This window comes from Petaurus breviceps, unplaced genomic scaffold, assembly GCF_028583685.1.
Source record: "Petaurus breviceps papuanus isolate PSGF00001 unplaced genomic scaffold, PetGlider_PUasm1.0 470, whole genome shotgun sequence".
Taxonomy (NCBI): Eukaryota; Metazoa; Chordata; class Mammalia; order Diprotodontia; family Petauridae; genus Petaurus; species Petaurus breviceps.
Window position 1 is genome coordinate 3,553,736 of NW_027186350.1, and position 22,422 is coordinate 3,576,157.

The 22,422-nt window shown below is 40.0% G+C and overlaps 1 protein-coding gene across 3 annotated transcripts in view; it reads left to right on the forward strand.

Moving 5' to 3' along the window:
• Positions 1 to 22,422, forward strand: part of ETV6 (ETS variant transcription factor 6) — a 355,559-nt gene that overhangs the window by 262,543 nt on the left and 70,594 nt on the right. For all 3 annotated transcript variants that reach the window (XM_069101494.1, XM_069101492.1, XM_069101493.1), the window contains one exon: positions 19,121 to 19,255. In XM_069101494.1, coding sequence (XP_068957595.1) covers positions 19,121 to 19,255 — 135 coding nt within the window. The remainder of the gene's footprint in view (positions 1 to 19,120; positions 19,256 to 22,422) is intronic.

Below are 22,422 nucleotides of genomic sequence, written 5' to 3' on the forward strand. Positions count from 1 at the left end.
TGAACTCATGTATATTCCTGACTCCAGATCCGGTGCCCTATTCATTGTGCCACTTGACTGCTAATGTAGATATGAATTATACTTAGAAGAAAAATCATTCTACCTAATATTTAACATAGTAAGCAGTCACCATGTGGCTAAAGATTTCCATAATAGTTTTAGTTAAGATAACATATCCTACTGCTTCTGACTAGGAGACTCTTAAATGAGAAAGAACCTACCAAGTTGCATTTGTATTAATGCATGCAGTTACCTGATGTATAATATCTATAGGATAGACTTAGAGATCTATTATCTGTATCAGTAAAGAACACATGAACTTATAATGAGCTGACTTTCATGATGCCCTTAAGGTTTGCTGATTACTTACCTCCCAACAACCCTGTGAAGTAGGAAGTACAGGTTACTAATTATTAAACATTTCTACTTTTTAATGCTTGTGTTTTTATATTTTTTCTGATCTTTAATTTGTGTCAGGCCTTATTCCACTTTTAAGGGAGGAGTGGATCTCATTTTGATAGTATGTAGACTCTTTTATGCTGCCAGCGTGCCCTTTTGGCCAGTTTTGCCTTCCTGTTCCATACCCATCAGGTGTTGCTTGTCCCTTTCAGAGGCAGGAAGGGTGCTCCTTTGATGTCAGATTGAAAACATCCTATTTTTTTCTGCATGTAGCTTATTTGTTTTCCAACTCATTTCAATCAAGGATCTCATGAAGTAGTTTTCACATTTGGCTGCATCATCTTGTCTTGGCACTGGTTAGATGAAGCCTCGGAGTCTGTTGGTAAAAGGATGGAAAGGGTCGGAGAGGAAGAAGGTGGCACTTGGGTGATGGGGGATGCAGCTGAAGCAATTCATCCCTGAAGATAGATGAATGTATGAATTAATTTCATTCATGAACACTTATTGAGCACCTAGGATATACCAAATACTGAAGTGATACAGATCACTGAAGAGGATACAGATAGAAAAAAAAAATGAGACAGTATCTGCCTTCGAGGAGGTCACACTCTTACCAAGGGAGATAGTATATGTAACAATAACACAGTAGGGTAGATGGCAAGAACCATGAGTCCTTAGGTGACACTAGCAGCAGGTCAGATAGCAGTGCCCAAGGAGTAGGAGGGCCCAGTGATAAGGCAGATGGCAAGGCTTTGTGGATTTTAGAATTTGGAAGCAGGACAGATGATAAGTCTTCGTGATCCCCCATCCAAGTTTTATGAAAAGCCTTTTCATTCTTCCAGTCTGGCAGTCTCATGGGTTTAAGGATGCCAGGGGATCCTGAGAGAGAGGTAAAGGGAAGGCAGGGGGTGAAGGATGCCCGGAGTACCCTCCTTTCTTCCCTTATACCTTTAAACAAGAACACATATACCCATAGTAGGTACTGAAATAGAAAAGAGAATTTAAGTCAAATGTTAGAAAAAATGGGGTGAAAAATTAGTACGAAATCTTAAGGAATTCATTTAATCACTTTGAATTTTAATTGCCCCAAGCATAAAATGGTGACAAGCAGCTAATTTCTTTGTAGTTCTCCACTCCAAACCCCCCTCAGAAAAAAGTTCTGTTCAAGGCTTCATGGTGTTTTGTTTTTGTCACTTTGTTTATCATGTCTTTTTGCTTTTGCATCCAGGACAAGTCAGTTTTACAAGGGTTTGTGTATATCTGTTTATTTCCGTTTTGTTTATCCCTTCTTTCATTTATCCACTACAAAGAACTGGAAAATGCTCTAGGTATGAAACTAGTTGTTGCTGTTGTTATCAGTCTCTTTGTGACCCTATTTGGGATTTTCTTAGCAAAGATTCTGGAGTGGTTTGCCATTTCCTTCTCTGGCTCATTTTACAGAGGAGGAAGCCAAGGTAAACAGGATTAAGTGACTTGCCTAGGGTCACACAGCTAGTATCTGAAGCAGGATTTGAACTCAGGTCCTCCTGACTCCCAGACCAGCACTCTCTCCACTCTGCCACCTAGCTGCCTCATAAAGCTGTTTAGCACTGTGCTATTAAAGGAAGAGGTGTCATGTTCATCCATTTTGCAAATACTATAATTCTAAGAGAGTTAGTTAGCACCTTGGATAACAGTCAGGATCCTAAAATATATCAACAGTGATCCAACAAGATAAGGTTCAGTTAGGATAAAAGTAATGTCTTATACACGTGAGAACACAAAAACCTGCTTCATAAGTACAAGATGAAGCTAGGAGAGACGTGGTGGAATAGCGGTTCTGACAATAGTCTGGGGTTCTAGTGGTCTCTAAGCTCAGGGTGATGTGACAGCCAGAAAACCTGACGTGAGCCCAGTCAGCAAGGCTTCCAAGAGTAGGAGGGTGATGGTCCTCCCGTCTGCAGTCCTCAGACCTCACTGGGAGGACGGTGTTCAGTTCTGCACACCACAGTTTGAGGAGGACGTTGATAACCCAGAGGGTGTACACAGGAGGAGAAGCAGGATGGTGAAAAGCCTTGAACCCATTTCATTTGTCATCGTTGTTTGTCCTTCATTCTCAAAGAGGGCATGGCATCAGGGAGGTGATACCATGACTTGCAAGTAAACTGGATTGAAGTGAAGGAGGGCTGTGCAAAGTCACCAGCCTCACTTTCTCCTCTAGAGCCATCGGAGTCCAGTGGCCAGATGACTTGGAGATGACCCAGTATGCCATGGGAGACCTTGGCCCTTTTAATCTAAGGTCTTTACCAGGTCTCGGTTTGACTGAGGCGGTACCCATTCAGTGATTAAGGTTAGGTAAGAAATGAGTCAGAGAATGGCCTTTTTTACTTTGTCCAAAAAAAAAAAAATTATCTGGGAGAAGACCTCCTCAGAGTTTCTAACCAAAAAGAAACAATTGCTACTAAAATTCATTCTGAACCAATCTGGGCCCAACCAATGATCAAGTAGGACTTGGCCTGGGACCTGTTGTTGGCCAATCCATGAAAGCCAGAGTGATTTAGGTTTGAGGCATGGTCCTTAAGAAAGAAATCTAGCCCCAAGATAATTTGCAGGGTTTCAGTGATCAAGATTTGCATTCTTTTGGACCAGCAGATAAGGCTGTGATTCCCTATATGGAGGGAGGAGAGCAGAGGGGAGGGAAGAGGAGAGGAGGGGAGTGTTGCCAGTTCCAGTTGGGTCTCCACTGGAGCAGCTACTACTACATGTCATTTAAGTATGGGCTGAAGGAACTGAATTTATTTAGCGTGGAGAAGAAAAAGCTCAGGGGAGACTAAACACCAAGTATTTGTGCAAAAGTGATTGACTTGTTCTTTTTGGCTTAGAGGGTAGAATCTGGAGCTAGAGGCTACAGAGAGATAGGTTTAGGTTGAATGTGAGGAAAACTTCATAACAATTAGAACCTGCCTTAAGATGGTGGGGGTCTTTAAACAGAGACCATTTTTCAGGGAGGGTAAATGGTGTATCTTGCTTTCTCAGATGAGTTGAGCTAGCTGTCCAAGATGAGGACCATTCCAACTCTTAAATTCTATGACCTGGGTTCGGATCTCACCTGTGATAGTGATTTACCTTTGTGGCCTCGGGCAAATCACCTAAATACCCTGGGGTTCAGTTCCCTCATTTTAAAATGAGGAGACTGGACTATATCACCTGTACATCACCTTTTAGCTCCAGAGCTATGAATTCTCCAAAAGTCAAGAATTCTCACCTGAAGTTCTATGTACTTGACTATTTCAATTCCCCTACAGTCTCTTGGCCTTCCCCCCTGCAGTGTGTTGACTCTGTGCCACAGATTTGAAACCATATTTTAATAATTCATTTCTAAGTAATATGTGTTTTTATATACAGCTCTCTTTTAAATAAAAAGGTTGGCAATTTAATCAATTAACAGAGTTGATTGCTCCTATTTTCTAAGCATTCTGTCTAAGAGGACTGGAAACAAGCAGTCACATTGTTGAGATAGATCTCTTATAGTTGCTTTTGGACATTCTACTAGGGCTAAGGTTGCCCTATGAGGCTTTTTTTTTTTTTGGAGGGGGGAAGGCAAGGCAATTGGGGTTGTGACTTGCCCAAAGTCACACATCTAGTAAGTGTGTCAGGTGTCTGAGGACAGATTTGAACTCAGGTTCTCCTGACTCCAGGGTGGGTACTATATTCCCTGTACCACCTAGCTGTCCCTGTGAGGCTTATTTTGAAGCGGTATTTAGAAACCTAGGTGAAGGCCTACGAGCATGCCACTGCTATTACTTCTACTACTGCTGCCATCATCATTATTATAATTATTATTAAGAGTTGGCCTTATATAGCACTTTAAGGTTTGCAAAGCATTGTACTTATGTTTTCTAATTTTAAACCCCATAAGAGGAAGAAAAGAAAGTAAAACCTAAAAGTTTAGAAACAGAAGTTTAGGATAAGAAACTGATTGTTAGGTCTTCAGAAGATTAAATATAAAAGCTGTTCCCCTGATACCAGGTGAAAAGGAAATTATAATTCAGCACTTACTCAAGGTACTGGGCTAGGTACTTGGGACACAGAGTTAAAAAAGGGAAAACAGCCTCTGCCCTCAAGTAATTTATATTCCCAATCTCTAGTGAATAGAACATGTGAAAAGATAGTTATATACATAATTCAAAGAAGAAGGGGTCACTAACCATTAGAAAGATCTAAAAGGGCCTCCCTTGGAGCAGGGGGAAAGGGCCTACTATGTGCCAGGCACTATGTGTGCTAAGTGCTTTACAAATATTATCTCATTTGATCTATCACAACCACCCTTGCAGACAGGTGCCTCAGGAAACTGAGGCAGCTCTGTGATTTGCCCAGGGTCACAGAGCTAGTTAGTAGAGTTCAAAAGCTATTGTCACCTAAACTGATATGAAATAAGCTGGTGCTTAGACCTATCTAATCACTTGTAAGTATTACAAATAATTATCTTTTCCAAAAACACAGGAAAGAATGATCAAAATAGTCAAGAATAATTTCAAGAATAGACATTAATTTATTAGTCACACCCAGAGACCATTAGTTAAGTTAGTTGTGTACTGTGGCCACCCAGCTATCTATTCTCATCCAAATCAATTGAAAAAGATATGTAGTAATCATCTCTTCTATATAGAGAATACTTTACTAGGTCCCATGTAGGGTATGTTGAAGATGTTTCCCTATACCAGGTATAAATATCTCATCACATTTTGGACTTTGGTGATGTCTCCTTGATAGCATATGGAGAGTATCCTTTCCATGGGTCCTTGCCCATTGATACCACATTGATTGAGCCATGACATTTGAGGATGATTTTTTGAGTCATTGGACTTAGCTTTTAAAAGGGAGCAGATCCAGGTCTGGAAAAAGATGAAAGAGAGAAGAACTTAAAAGATGCTATCTATACTCAAAGAATAGACTTAGATCACTGATGGGAAGAAGCCTTTTTATCCACTCACCCTCCTCCCAGAGAACTTCTTGGCACCAGAGCAACTGAGAAGATAATGACAGAGCAGCCGCTGGGAGCCCCCAGAGATGGAGCTACCCAGTGAAGGAGTTCCTGGAACAAACGTTCTGGGGACAAGAGGGAGAATTGTTTGACAGCATTGATTTTCTGAACCATTAGTCCTGGAGATAAGAGGAAGAACCATGTGGTCCTGCAGTTGAGGGGTAGTAACCATAATGTGGAGAACTACTTGAACCATGCTGTTGAGTTAGAAAGGGACTGACTCTCTAGCAGCACCTCTGTCGCATTTCCTTTTCTCTTTTGGATAACTTTAACTTCAGGATACATTATAAGTCTAGAGAATTGTGTGGGTCCATGGGGAGAACTTGACAGCTAGATGGTGCATTGGCTCAAGTGCTGGGCCTGAAGTCAGGAAGACTCCTCTTTCTGAGTTCAAATCTAGCCTCAAACACTTATTAGCTGTGTGCTAATAGGTAAGTCACTTAACCCTGCTTGCTCATCTGTAAAATGAGCTGAAGAAGGACATGGCAGACCACCCCATTATCTTTGCCAAGAAAACCCCAAAAGGGATCATGAAGAGTTGGACATGACTAAACAATAGGTTGTTAGAGCAGTTGCCTAAATTATACAAAACTAAACTAAAATTAAGAAAAAAGATACTGCAGGTGATTGGCATGCAGTGGAAACAGTTCCACCTGACCTATTCAAAGAAGTTATTGATGAAAAATCCATTAAGGACAGAAGAAATGTCATAATCATAAATCATAGGCTATAATAATTTCATATAGAAGTTTAACCAATGTAAATCGGTTGTCACAGCAAGGAAACAAAAAGAGCCTAAGATAGACCTTGATCAACAGACACTTGGCTCATTTGCCAAGCAGAGAGAGATCATAGCCAAAGGAAGTACCAGTATATGATATGAAATCATTTGTAAAATCCTACTGACAAGGATGGATGCGATATTATCAGGAGAAGCAGGAAAGGGAAAAGTAAAGCCAGGTTTAAAAAATTTCTCAAGAGATCCCACTTGGGAAGGTCATTTTAAAGACATTTGAACATGACAAAGGAGAGCATAAAATAGAAAAAAAAAAAAGATGGGAAAGATACATACCGAAAAACCAACAGGATAAAGATTGTTGTCTGTATTATAGGAGGCCCTTAGATGACAAACTTAGGGAGTTTGCACATCTGTAAATATAAAAATCTTTGATGGACAGTCCAAATAAACACCGAGTTCTACGTAGAATTAAATGGGAAAAGAAAATAAGAAAAGACTCTCTTTTTGTTGCTGTTCTTCAGTCATGTCTAACTCTGTGACCCCGTTTGGGGTTTTCTTGGCAAAAATACTGGAATGATTTGCTATTTTCTTCTCCATCTCATTTTATAGATGAGGAAACTGAGGCAAGCAGGGTTAAGCGACTTACCCAGGGTCACATAGCTAATAAGTATCTGAGACCAGATTTTAATTTAGGTCTTCCTGCTGTAGGCCCAGCATCCTATTCACTGTACCACCTAGTTACCACTACATTACATTCAAGAAATTAACTCTTTAATGACCCCATATATTTCTTAGAATGAAAAACTCATCCTTTAACATGATTTTCTGTAAGTGTTGATATATAGTTATGAATCATGGAATACTATAGTTTCTGTCAAATTAAAAGTAAGTAGTACATGTCGTACTAAGACAATGGAGAAGCACATTAGAGGGCAGTAGACATATGGAACATAAAAGAAAAAGCAGAGTAAAATGTGTCATCAGAGGAATATAAGATAAAAAAATAAAATGATTAAATACAAAAGTTGAGGAATAAGCAATCTTATGTTTAGCAAGATGGTGAAGTAGTTATCTTCCTTAAACCACTCCAAAGCAGAAGCATCAGAAAAAGAAATTATGTGCCAGATATAATGTAATTAAGCCTAAATCCACAAACTTGGAAGACAAAAACACTGAATAAGATTTTTTTTTGGAGGGCGGAAGACAAGGAAATTGGGGTTAAGTGACTTGCCCAAGGTCATACAGCTAATAAGTGTCAGAGGCCAGATTTGAACTCAGGCCCTCCTGACTCCAGAGCCAGTGCTCTATTGACTGCACTACCTAGCTGCCCCTCATTAAGATTTTTAGGGGGGATTAGAGGGGGCACAGCTAGGTGGTGCAGTAGATAGAGCACCAGCCTTGGAGTCAGAAGAACCTGAGTTTATTCCCAGCCTCAGACACTTGGTAGCTGTGTGACCCTGGGCAAATCACTTAACCCCAGTTGTCTCTAGATAAATAAAAATTTAAGAAAAACATCATAAATCGACCCTGAGCATCTGAGGTAATAGAAGCAGCCACTCAAGTTCATGCTTTAGGATCTGCCAGTATACTTACAACCCACCACTCCCCATCCCCGTGACGTTGACTCAATTTTTGAATCACTGTCACCTCACTGATTCTGCCCAGCCATTCAGAGGAAGGGGGAAGATAGGCTAGGTGTGGGAGTAGAAGACAAAGGCAAAAAGAGCGTAGTATAAAGTTGGCTAGATTAGAGAGCTTCCATACTCGAAGACGAGAGCACCAAATGGGGCCGGCCATCTCTCTCCATTGTTCCCTCTGGGCAGAGGTCCAGCTAAGCTTCCAAACCTCAGAGGCTGATCTGTGTGGCATTAAGGGGCGGGGGGGTGGGGCAAAGAGTAAAGAGAAGAATCAAAAACAAGTACCTGTGGATATAAGAAAGCTGAAAGATCCCAAATCCAAGAGAGCACTGCCCTAAGCCTAGGTCACAGGCAGAGAAAACAACAGAAAAGGTCAGGTCAGTAGGATAGGAAAGACAGTGAATAAAATGAAAAGAGATGCCAGAACATAATAAACAAATATTATACTCTGAAGAAAAATGAACAAAAATCCCCTAATAAAAAAGAGAATCCTGTGAACTTCCCAGAGATCATCAAACAGTACGAAACTCTATAATGGTTCAAAAGAATAATTAAAACTTTTTCAAAGATATAAAGAATTTGGTTAGGTCAGAAATATGAGCTCTCATTGCAGAATTTTTTTAAAATACCAAGAAAACATAATGAAGACTCTTTCCAAAGAAGCAGAGATTCTGAGAAGAAGCAATACAGAACTGGAAAACAAAATACACAATTGGAATAAGATTTGGCAGAAGCAGAAGGACAACTGAAATGCTGCCTCAGGTACTTCCTAGCTGTGTGACCCTAGGAAAGTCACCAAAACTTTCTTTTCCCTCAGTTTTGTCATTTGTAAAATGAAGATGCTGGACTCAAGGGCCTCTGAAGTTCCTTCCACCTCTAACTATGAGCCTATGAACTTGAAAAGAACACATGAATTCTATTGAAAGCAACATGAAGGGGCAGCTAGGTGGGACAGCAGTTAGAGCACTGGCCCTGGAGCCAGGAGGAACTGGGTTCAAATTCTGGCCTCATATACTTATTAACATGTGACCCTGGGCAAGTCACTTAACCCCAATTGCCTCCAAAAAAAAGAAAAGAAGCCACCATGACCAATTGTGATGATGGGAAGCATGCAGAAAACTTGAGCTTTGTATTATAGGTCTTTTAGAAGAACATAACAAGTAAAAAATCTGAGTGCTATACTGCAGGAAATAATGAATAGAAGATGTCCAGAACTTTTGAATACAGACAACAAAACACTGATCAACCAAATCCACTAACTGCTGCCAGAGTAAAAACCCCACAATTGAAACTCCAAGGCATACATAGTGGTTAAATCTTATAATTTCAATTTTTTTTAAGTTCAGGTTGTAAAACCCCCAAACAAAATAAATACAAGAAAGATAACTAAATATAGTTATAAATAAAAGACTAGATAACAAATAATTGTTTTACACAGAGAGTTTGCATTTTCTCAAAAATAAAAAACTGAAACGGGAGGCAAAAGAACATAAAAGAATTAAGGGGCATGTGATTTAAGTGAAACTCAAAGAATCACCCAAAAAAAACAGCAAGAAGAGCTGAAGAAATATTCCATGGTCTAAGTCTTGTTATCTCCTATTAAGTGAAGCAGTAGCTTTAGTGGGAGGGATCATATAGTCGGATATTGGTTGAATGGGGAAAGGGGAGGTTAGACAATGGCAGCTAGACTTTATCCTCACAGTATTTTCTTGATTCTTTCCACAATAATTTGGTTTGTAGTGGATAAAAGAAGTAGAGGGGAAGGAGGAGCAGAGGGGAGTCTACTGCAAGAGGAAAGGAAAGAGCGCCCTAAGGAACACTTCCCACATTGGGAGAAAGTGTTTGTGGTAAGAGATGAGGGCTGTAGGATGGGTCTTGGGTAGGGGGGGTTTGCACATGAGGAGACCACCTTCTCCAAAGAGGGGTTATAGCTCTCCCTAGTGCATCTCATGCCTCCACCCCACCCCCCAGGGTGTCCAGTCAATATCCAGAGTGATAGAGAAGGCGTAGAATCTAGCCTAAGGAGTTGAGAGTGACCATGCTATGGGCAGTGGCTAAGACTGCTCCCAGTGGTGTTGTTTGTGCCCTTCATTCTCAAAGAGGACATCAAGAAGGTGATGCCGTGACTTGCAAGTGAATTGGACTTAAGTGAGGGAGGGCTGTGCAAAGTCACCGCCTCACTTTCTATTTGGATCCAAGGCATAGATGAGGGTGACTGGAGATGGCCCCCAGTCCCAATGACTTGGAACACAAAGTGATGCCCATGACATGACTAGTCAACATTGTTTCCTTCGTGGACTGATTTTCTCCAAGTGAGAAGCAGCAGAACAAAAGGTGAAGGAGATGTGATCTACAATGCAGTCACATAGAAATGGGATAGTGGAGGGAGTTAAAATTTTGCCTTTCAGAACCTGCTCTCCTGAATGACACAGAGAGAAAATACAGAAGGCATAGAGAAGAAAGATATAAAGGTATAGTCAGTGAGTTGGAGAATGGAATTCAGAGTAGGCTAGAAAGGGGAAATAATGAGGACCAAAGCAAATGTCAACTTGGCAAAATAGTACAAAAGAACATTATTTAAACTAAGAAGTGGAGGCTAAGGGGCTATAAGAAAAGATCAGAAGGGGGAAGAGAAAGGTAAATGAGCAAAAATACAAAGAATTGAGTGGTTTGAGTAAAGACAAGGAAGGTGGGCAAGGGCAGGTAAAGAGTCGGTAAAGGGGGAACCGTGGGGAAATAGACTAGGACCAAAGGTAGTGGAAGCAAAACCAGTCACAGGGACAAGGTGCTGACTTAAAAGAAGGGGAGAAAGATCAATGCAAAAGAAGTGGGGGACACACAAGCTTAGTGATCACAGTCTTAAATACCGATCATTGAAACAATCCAATAAAATGAAAAAGATTGGCAGAATGGATAAGAAAACCCAACAATTTGCTGCAAGAAGTACATGTAAAAGCGATGACACATGCAGGACTGGCTTGGGGGCGTTAAAGAACGTATGTAGGTCCACATTTCATTTGTTTTTTGGTTTTAGGGATCCACCTACCTGTGAAAGATTTTAGAGAGTGTGTTTGAGATTTGAAGTGAACACTGAGCCAGTCACAAAGAGTGTGTGTGTGCATGTGCACACGTATACATATATATACACATATATGTGTATGTGTGTATTATGCACACATGTGTACAGACACAGATAGATGGAAGGAAGGACCTTGAAGGTTATTGAAGTTACCATTTCAGTTGAATATGAAGTCACCATGTGTACAGAAACGGAAGGAAGGAAGGAAGGAAGGAAGGAAGGAAGGAAGGAAGGAAGGAAGGAAGGAAGGACGGACCTTGAAGGTTATTGAAGTTACCATTTCAGTTGAATATAAGGTCACCAATCTGTGTTGTGTAACAGTCCTTTTATTCTGTACTCAGCCAGAGACTGGGTGCTAAAAGTGGATTGGATTCTGCTGGTAGCATGCTGTGTAACCTTGGGCATATCACTTAACCTCCTATGTCTCATCTCAGATGGAAATGATAATATGCAACTACCTTAGGGGGAGTTTATATGGATTAAATAATTAATGAATAGAAATCTCTTTGAGGAAAGCAATAACCTAAGTTTGTTGGGGGGTTTTTAAAGTCTTTTGCCAGAATTTCTAGCTCATATGGTTTATTTGTGTCTCTTATGAAAGAAAGCATCATTTGAACAGCTTTTTTCTTAGACCAACAATGGAATCAATTGGTTCATCTTCAAGGAGAGGAATTTATGTTGTTAATTATTTTGTATCACTTTTACTGCACTTTGCAATTATCTTTGTATATATTACACCCCATATTAGGAGGTAAGCCTTCAAGGGAAGGACAGGGCTGTTGGATTTTTGTCTTTGTAGTCTCAGCACCCAGCATAGTGCCTGGCATATATAGTTGGTGTAAGCATTTAATAGATGCTTGTTGAACTGGGGGTAGGGGGACAAGTGAGGGATTACTGAGCTCGCTGAGATTTCACAATGCCAGGAGACCTCAAAGCAGGGCTTCAGAGCATCAGGAGGGCCCTCTACAGTCAACTCCCAGTCATTTCCTAGAAAAGAAAATGAAACTACAAATTCTACAGTGAACTCCTGGGGAAGATACAGGTAGGCAGGATATTTGCCCTCTGCATTGTTGGCAGGAATATCCATTCATTCATTTGAACATTTGAGGAGGAAAATGAATGGAGAGTCATAAATCCTAGAGCTAGAAGGACCCTCAGAAACCATTTGGTTCAACCCCTTTATTTTTACAGATGATGAAACTGAGGCCAGAAAAGTTAACTTCCCCAAGGTCACATGGGGAATAAGCATTATAAATAGGATTTGAAACCATGCCCTCTGACTGCACAGCCAGTGTAATTGTCACTATACCTTGCTGGGTTGATGACTGAATTGTGCTTTAGTGTTTGCAGAGCAATTTCTATACATTATCTCATCTGATCCTCACAACCCAGTTAGATAAATATTATTTTCCCTACTTTTTATATTAGAGAGTATAAGGGTCACATGGTTGGTCAATGTCAGGGGATTCAAAACCATGTCTCTCTTGACTCCAAATCTATTGTTCATTCCACATTTCCATAATTTCTGAAATTTGAAAAGTAGTCGTATAGAAGAGAAATTAGATTTGTTTTGTTTCTGGGTTGTTTTTTTTCCAACTTAGGAGACAGACCTGCCAATTAAGAGAATCAGAATAAAAATGGTTCATAAAAATTAAAATACAAGATAAATAAGACGATAAAAAGAGCATCTGGTTGCCCTCATTTGCTGAAGGCATCAGCCCCATAAAACTGCATCCCAGGGCCCCCAAAGGAATGGTGGATGGGATTGTTGAGATGCTTTTAGTGTTCTTTGAAAAACTGGAGAATGGGAGAGGCGCCACAGTACTAGCAAGATGCAAATGCCCTGATTTTTAAGAAAGGGAATGGGGTTGATTCTACAAACCATAACCTGGCCATTTTGTCTACAATTCCATTACAAATTCTGGAGTACAATTTTTTTAAACAAAAGTTTAATTAATTTATTTTTAGTTTAGAACATTGAGTTCCACAAGCTTTTGGGTTTTAAATTTTCTCTCCTTCCCCAAGATGGCATACAGTCTGACATAGGCTCTACATATACATTCATATTAAACATATTATCACATTAGTCATGTTGTAAAGAATTATGGAATGAATCACCAATAGAATGAATCATGAGAAAGAAGAAACAAAACAAAAAGGAGGAGATCAAATTGTATGTTTTGATCTGCATTCAGCCTCTGTAATTGTTTCTCTGGATTTGTAGAGCAGCCTTGCATTGCTGAGAAGAGCCAAGTCTATCAGAGTTAGTTACTGTATAATGTAGCCGTTACTGTGTACAATGTTCTACTGGTTCTACTCATTTCTCTTAGCATTAGTTCATATAAGTCTTCCCAGGTTTTTCCAAAGTCTACCTGCTCGTCATTTCTTATACCACAATAGTATTCCATTATATTCATATACCATAGCTTGTTTAGCCATTCCCCAATTGATGGACATCCCCTCAATTTCCAGTTCTTTGCCACCAAAAAAGAGCTGCTATAAATATTTTTGTATGTGTGAGTCCTTTTCCTATTTGTATGATTTCTTTGGGATACAACCCTAGAAATGGTATTGCTTGGTCAGAGGGTATGCACAGTTTTATAGTCCTTTGCTCATAGTTCCAAATTTAGAGCACAATTTTTTTTAAAAATTGTTTGTGAAGTTCGGAAAGAGAAACATCGGCTGCTAAGAGCCAGCCTTATTTAAAATTTTACATAGTAGTGCTATTCAAATTCATTTTCTCTTTGATCTGACCTTTTCCCCACACATGTGGCATACCTAGATTTGAGGAAAGGATCTGACAGTTTCTCGCATAATATCTTGTGGATAAGATGGAGAAAAGTGGGCGAGATGATAGTACTATTAGTACAGCATTTAGAACTGGGTGAGTGACCAGACTCAAAGAATAATAACCAATAGATTGCTATCAGACTAGAGAGAGAGAGAGATCACTGATGTAGTGCCCCCAGGGAGCTGTTCTTGGCTGTTTCTTGTTCAACATTTTTATTAATGACTTGAATGCAGATATAAATGGCATGCTAATTAAACTTGAACGAAACACAAAGTTGATTGGGATCATGATAATCAGGTTGCCAGAAGATCTCAGTAATCAGATTCTAAGAACAATGGACCTGATCTTATAAGATGAGATATAATAGGGACAAATATAAACTCCTACACTTAGATTCATTAAATTGACTTCACGAGTTGAGGAGGAGGTGTAATTAGATGATTTTAAAAGATCTGGGTATATTAGTGGACTGCAAACTCAATATGAGTCAGCAGTGTGACATGGCAGCCAAAAACGGCTCATGAAGCTTACATTAAGAAAAGTACAGTACCTAGAGGGTAAGATGGACCCACTGGACTCTGTGATATGACTGGCCACATTCAGTTGGGAGCATTGTATTTGAGGGAAGCCATTGACAAATTGGGGTGTGGCTAGGCTAGGATGATAAGAGACCTGAACCTCATGCTCTATTAGGATCAATGAAAGGTTAAAGGGATGTTTAGACTGGAGAAGGGAAGACTTATAGGAAATACTTTTTATTAAAAAATCAAAATCAACAGACACTACGCTTAATCTTAGTCAGAATTTCAGTGTACCTACTTGCTTTGTCTAGAATGCAAAGAGAGATTTAGATTTAACACATCACAGAATTTGCATTATAATTGAGGAAAAACAAATACATAAATAGCAGATATAAAGATAGGAGAAATCTAGGCATAGTTCTATGTTACTCTGTGTTGGGAAGCTTGAGTTGGGAAGATTATAGAATCAAGTCAACAAAACCACTTAGGAGGTTTTTGTAAGAGAATAGGTACCTGAACTAGGGTGTTCATAGTGAGAATAGAGATTAAGTAAGTACTGAATGTGAGATTTATTACAGAGGTAGAAGGGAAAAATTTGGCAACAGTAGGGCTATGTGAAATAAGGGAGAAGGAGGGATCAAAAGATTATGCAGATGTTACAATCCTGGGCACCTTAGGAAGACCATGGTGCTAATAACAGAAATTAAAAATGTATTTTGAAGGGGTAGGTTTGCAGAATAAAAATGAGTGCAGTTTTAGATTTGTTTAGCTTGAATAGTTAGCCAGATATCCAGAAGGAACTAACTACCAGACAATTGTGAATATGGGATTAGAGCTGAGGTGGGGTAAGGTAGGAGACTGAGAGTACCAGTGTAGGCTTGGGAATCAACAGTATGGAAGGGGAAATTGAAGTCATAAGACTGGAAAGGAAACACCAAGGAAGAGAGAGCGAAGATCTCTAGAGAAGAAGGCCTAGGACACCGAAGCCACCAAAGATGTCAATGATTAGAGTGGGGTTGGAGAGATAAAAAGACTGAAGACTGGGGTCAGATTGCAGAGTTTCAGAATTCGGCACATTAGAGGCATTGATAGTTTTAAGTGGTGGTTAAGTGTGTCATGTGACTCCTCTCCCACCCATTCATGAATGGTTGAAGTAGAATGGAGGTCATAGAAGGAAATGATTGCTGTCTTAAAGTTATTTGAAGAGCTATTAGGGTGAAGAAAGATCAGATGTTCTCTGCTTGTCCCCAGAAGGCAAAGATAATGGGTTCAAATCCCCAAGAACCGTAAATTTTGATTTGACAAAAGAAAAAAACTACCTAATGGTTCAAGATGTTCCAGTATGGATTGGGCTGCTTCAAGAGTTATTAAGTCCTCATTACTGGAGGTTTCAAACAGAGACTGAATGACCACTGGTTGAGTCTTTAATAGACATGATTTTGATTCGGGTAGGGGCCATACAGAGATGGCCTCTGAGGTATCTGCTACACTGCCATTCCCTAACTCCTTGGTGTTGGGAAGAGATTCCTCCATTAGGTAGCAATTTTATTAATGACTCTCAGGGACCTTCCCACTCTAAGATGCTGCAATTGACAGTACACAGGTAGGGCATGCATGAGGTGTTCTTTCTCCTCATAGTGCCTTCTTCCTGCTCTGCTAGACCCTTTCTTTGGCTTGGTCTTCCTTTTGGGGAAAGGTAAGGTCATGAAGTCCAACCCTATCTTAATTTATAGACATGGGAACTGTGGCACAGAGAAGTTAAATGGTTTGCCAAGTGTCACATCTAATATGTATCTCAGGTGGGATTTGAACCCATTATTTTCCTGACTCTGCAAAACAATACCCAACTTTGGATTCATTCTTTGAATTGAGAAGGTTTTTTTTATCGATCTTTTTTTTTTTGGAGGGGGGAAGGCAGGGCAATTGGGGTTAAGTGACTTGCCCAAGGCCACATGGCTATTAAGTGTTATGTGTCTGAGGCCGGATTTGAGCTCAGGTCCTCCTAACTCCAGGGCTGGTGCTCTATTCACTTGGCCACTTTGTTTGTTTTTTTAATGTATGTATAGCTATCTAGCCAGTTCAGGGCTTTCTCCTCAGTCCTTGGTTTCATCACTGCCTTACTTCAAGTCAATAATTCATTAATCCTTTGGATATATTCAAGAGTTAGGTAAAAGGTAGATAATGTATGTGCAGCATGGTGCTCACCCATGATACTATTAATTATTTTCCCCAACCATAGAAGGAAGAGGAACCTTCTCCACTTGGCTCCCATGTTCACTGTTTTAGCCCCTAGCCTAAGCAGTACAACATTCTACTAGGCCTCCCTGAAAGCGCAGTGTAGAAAGTACAGAAAAGTGCGATACCAGAAGCATAGAAAAGAAGTCAGGACTACCAGAGAGTGAATGTCAGGTATTGTGCGTTATTGGCCTCATGCGGGCTGCTTCCACTGCGCCAGGAAGGTGAGTCCCAAGGACAAAAAACGATAACATTTTCCATGCAGTCAATATCATTGTAAAAAAAAAAAAGATCATAGATTTAGTGTTGGAAGACACCTTAAAGATCATTTAATCCAATCTCCTTATTTTATAGATGAGAAAACAAAGCTTAAGTGATTTGTGTAAGTTACACATATAGGAAGTGGCAGAAATTGGATTTGAACCCAGGTTCTTTGACTTCAAATCCAATGGTTTTTTCCCCCTATACCATGCTGTGTGTCTGTGTCTATGTGTGTGTACATACATGTATATGTGTGCATACATGTATGTATATATGCTCCTTTGTATATATGAGTGTATGTATGTATGCATATGTATATTAGGGGGACATATAGGGACAGGGGAAGGAAGAGAGAAGTGGTGACTGTAAAGGTAACACTTCCCTTTCTCACCCATATGAGCTTTCTTCATATTTCATCTAGAGTGTTCCTTGACCCATAGGTTTGAAAATCAAGCCTTAGTATCACCTTTTTCTCTTTTAGAGACTACAGCAAGCTCACTTCTCTAGTTAGTAGAGAAGTTGAGCACTTGTTAAAAGCAGCTTATTTATGTTCTCTACCTCTACCTTCCCAAATGAATCCCCCTAAATGGAAATCCTTCTTTTTGTAATAATTATTCATTTTAATTGATATAAAAGTTTTTTTAAGTTCAGTGGCCATTTTTATCCTGAAAACCATCAAAATAAAGCAGAAATATAACATGCAAGCGTGATGCTGTGTCCATCATCCAAGAGCCAGAAAGAAATTGTTAGGCCAAAAAGAAATAAAGCACTGGAGTTAGGAGGACCTGAGTTCAAATCCAGCCTCACACACTTGATACTTACTAGCCATGTGACCTTGGGCAAGTCACTTAACCCCAATTGCCCTGGCTTCCCCCCTCCAAAAAAAAAAAAAAATAAAGCAGTAGGCAAATGATTATTTTAGTTAAAAAATCTAAAACTAGGTTCATTCAACTGGAGTATTTTTTGCTTTTCATTTTGTCATTGCTGTTTCTGCTACTAAGTTTGATAGTATTATTCAGAAAGCATTTGTAAACCTAACTTCTGTATAGAGATACCAACTTTGTTGTTGTTACTGGACTTACTACATCAGATAATCCCCAAGCTTTCAGCAACTCATTTGTAATGTGTCTTCAAGGGTTGCCTGGAATACTGAGAGGTTGAGTGATTTGTCCTTGGTTACACAGTAAGTTTGTGTCAGAAAGTGAGAATCAAACCCTGGTCTCAGTGACCCCAAAGTTAGCTCCCTGTGCTCTATCCTTTGTCCCCTCTTAACTATATAAATATCCACATTGTACTTAAAGAACTAGGCCTGAATCCCTCCAAAAAGTATATTTGTGTTATTCTTCTAACTGAAATCACAGAAAACATCCAGATATCATGACTCAGACATCTTTTTTTTTTCCCTAAGGGAGGAGGCGAGACAGTAGGGGTTAAGTGACTTGCCCAAGGTCACACGACTAGTAAGTGTTAAGTGTCTGAGGTTGGATTTGTACTCAGGTCCTCCTGACTCCAGGGCTAGTGCTGTCTTCACCATCTGGCATCTTTTGATCCTTAGATTCCTCTAGCAACAGTGACATACGTTAATAGTGATCAAAATACAGAGACGGTGAGAGGGACAAAGTCAAAGCAAAGACACAGAGCTCCCTCTGACTTAAAACAAAGTTTGGGATATGATCAAATGATGAAAGAGTGGAGATTTGCTGTGGGAAGAAATTAATATAGAGTGTTTCTCAGTTTCATGCTGTTTAGGGAAAAATATAACCAACTACAGCCCACCATATGCAGCTAAATTAGGTTGGTAATTAAAGTATATGTTAAAAATAGTTAAAATTGGAGACAAAGCCCTATTGTTTAGTGCTGGTGTTGGCTGCTTGTCTGTGCTGGGGGGAAGGGTGTGAGGGGGCTAGTCAGAGGACTTTGGTATTTTAAAGATTAATCACCCGCCCCTGAAGGGTTTCAAGACACCCACCTGCATTTTGGATTTGGTTGTAGGCCAGAGGAGTGTGACAAGTCTCATGGCATTTTTTTTTCCAATTTAGCACTGGGTAGGCACTTCAAATAGATCAGGACTATCCCTTCCAAAATGAAGATCAACTCCACATTCAAGGGAAATGGCTGACCTCCGAGGGTGACTGTCAAGAAATATTGAAACCTTGGACAGATGCTAGTATGTATTAAAGAAAGAAAGCAGACTAAAATTGGGGGCCATTAAAAAGTAACTTCCAAAGTTGTACCTCCCATTGACTTGTGCCTTTCTCCTACCTCTTAAGGAAGTGTGCAGGGAGCAGATTTTTCTCTCCCAAAATCTTTCTACCCAGAACTATATGGATCGGGGTCCTTGGAAGTCACAACAACCACAACCTGCCTGGGATAATCCCATGACCCTCTGCCCCCTTTTTCATCCCCTCCACCAATTTCCTTCTTTTTCATTTCAGGTGATGTGCTATATGAACTTCTTCAGCATATTCTGAAGCAAAGGAAGCCGCGAATTCTCTTCTCACCATTCTTTCACCCAGGAAACTCTATTCAAACGCAGCCAGAGGTCATGTTGCACCAAAACCATGACGAAGGTACGGAATGACCTCCCATATTCCCTTGGTCTAGACAGGTTACCTGACAGGTGGTTTCTGTTCTCGTACAGTCATTCAGCCACCCATGCCTTTGTACCAGCTTTACTGCCAGTCCCTCCCGCCCCCCCTTACCTGGAATGTGTATTCCCTTTTCACCTCCACTTGAAAGTCAACTTCTGCACAAAGCCTTTCCTGTTCCCCAAATCCTGATTCTCCCAAAACTACCTTTAAATTCTTTTATTCAGAAACTAGCAACTGTTTCATTTCTGCCTCTGTCTTCCCAGTACTTAGCGCATAGTAGGAATGCTTGTTGAGCAATTATTGAGCGAATGCATATTACTGCATTTGTCTTCCTGCTTCTGTTCTCTCCCCTCCCCCTCCATTCCAACCTCCACAGTGCTGACAGAGTAATCTTCCTAAAGCATAGCTCTGACCATGTCATTTTCCCTCTCAGAGATCTTTAGTGGCTCGCTATTGGCAGTAGGATAGAATACACCCTTAGTCTGACATTTAAAATCTATAATCTTGCTTCCTACCACATTTCTCAGATTTATATCCTTTTTACTTCCCTTTACACACTCTACATCCCAGCTAAACTGGAATATCAAGTGTTTCTTAAATTTAACATTATGTCCCACCTATGTCTTCATACAAGTTGGCTCACATCCCTGGAACCCTAAGCCATGAGGGAGGGGTTGAGTCAAGGACACATTTCTCTAAACTTCTGTCTCTTAAGATCCGTCTTCCTTCAGAGCTCATCTCAGATGCTACCTGTGATTCAAAGCCTATCCTCATCCCCCTAGTTTTTAGTATTCATTCTCTCTCCACAATTTATTTGACATTTATTTATCTTTCTACTTGTTGTATCCCTTAGTAGAAGGCAAGCACCTTAAGGGTAGAGACTATTTTCCCCCCTTTTTTCTTTGTACCCCAGCACCTAACACAGGGCCTTGCCTAGTAGGTATTTCATAAAACTACTAGCTGGATTAAATTGAATTGAATTGCAAGGTGCTAAGGGCATGCACTGTGTGCCAAACAGTGGGCTAGGCTGGGGACCAAAGTGAAATGGCCTTTGCCGTCTGGGAATTTTCATTCTCACAGGGGAGACAACATGTACTTATACAGACACATACAGAACCCATATATGAGAGAGATAAAGCTGATGGTGAAAGATGTCTGGTTCATGCTGTAGGACAGTCAGCTGAAGTAATGGCTGAAGAAGAGAAGCCTGTCTTAGAGTACTTGAAGGATGGATTTAACTCACTCTGCTTTGCCCCAGAGATTAGAATTAAGACAAATGGAAGAAGCTACCAGGAGACAGATTTTGACTCAGTGTAGGGAAATGCTTCTTAATGAAAGAAATATCCCTAACTGGAATTTGCTACTTGAGAAGACAGACAATTTTCCCAACTGGAGGTCTCAAAGCAGAGACTGGATGACTGGTTTCAGGCATGTTGTAAAGGAGATGCCTGTTTCAGATGGGAGTTTGGTCAATCAATAAGCATTTATTAGTGCCTACTGTGTTCTAACCACCAACCCTGTGCTAAGTGCTAGGGAAAGAAAGAAAACCAAAAACACTCTTGTCCTCAAGGAACTTAGAGTCTTTGTGGGAATGTCAGAGAACAGGGGAGGAAACGTGTATTGATTAAACACTAATCGCTTTATAAGTATTTTCTCATTTGGTCATTTGAGCTGAACTCTGACTAAGTTCGAGGTCCCTTCAACTCTCGGATTATATGATTTGAAATATTTTTGTCTCCATTTTACGTAAGAGGGAATAAAAACGAGATATTGCTAAATAGCACTTGGCAAAAGATTTCCCCCCTCTCCCCTCCCTTTGGCTCTAAAGGGAAGATGCAGGCTTCACCAGTTCCGTTTTAACAAGGCCTTTGATCTTACAAATCCTTAGCCTACTGCACAGAAAATAGATTAGAGAGGAAAGACTGTGAGAGATCTGGAGAGCGCACACTGTATTTATGTGCACATGTCAAAATAAATCCCGACCATCAGAGACATAAAACATGTTGTCTTTTTTGATGTGGACTGTGTGTTTGCAATTATGTCCATAAGCAGCATGGTATGGTGAAAAAAACAATGGGATCCAGGGTAAAAAGACTGGGGCTCAAGTCTCAGCTACAACACCCACTCTCTCTATGACCACGGACAAGTCATTTTAATTGAGCCTCTTTGAGCCTTAGTTTCCTCATCTGTAAAATGGGGATAATGATACTCCCACTCAACTTAGATGACTGTCTTTTGCCTGTACCCCCATCACTGAGCACAGTGCCTGGCACAAGGAGATGCTTAATAAATGTCAATTAATTGATTGTAATGAAGGCATTTTATAGGTCATGAAGTGCTATACATGAACACAAATTATTGTCCCTAATATCACCATCGTTATTTATTTGTTAATTATTTTATTCTTACCTTTTATTTTTAATAACAATGTTAAATAATATTTAAATATTATTATTTCTTTTATTCTCCTTTTTGATCAGGTTCTGATAGAGGACAAGTCACTTTCCAGCTATTGTTATCACATAATTAATTTTCTATGCACAGGTAGATAAAATGCCTGTGTTGTTTTTTTTTTTCCCTTGCCATTGACCAAGAGTATTGAAAAGTGAACTTACCTTCTGTAAACTCATTTGGAAGTGAGCTCATCTTCTGTAGACTCATCAAAATTATCTTCAGGACAACTCCAGTAACAGATAACATGTATCTCGTCCTGTTGCCATGTGGATTGAAGTTCTGTCACGTCTCTCTGTTTTGAAAGCTTTTCATTCAGTCAGTCACTCGACTGATAAGTATTTATTAAGCTCTAGTGATGTGCTTGGTCGGTGCTGAAAATACAGAGACAAAAACGAAACATTTGATATCCTCAAAGAACCTATATTCCCTTAGAGGTAACAACACCTTTCTAAGTCAGTTCAACATATTAAGACCATGTTAAAAATGAATTCAGAATAAGCTGAGAGGGAAGAGGGTGCTAGTTGAGTAAGGTATCAGGAAAATAAATCTTCATGTAGAAGAAGATGGTGGTCCAACAGAGCTTTACAGAAAACAAGATATTTGAAGAGGTGGAGATGAGGAACAGATGCTTCCCAGAAATGGGGGGTAGCCAGTGCACAGGATCAAGGCAGGAGATGGGTTATTATGTGTGA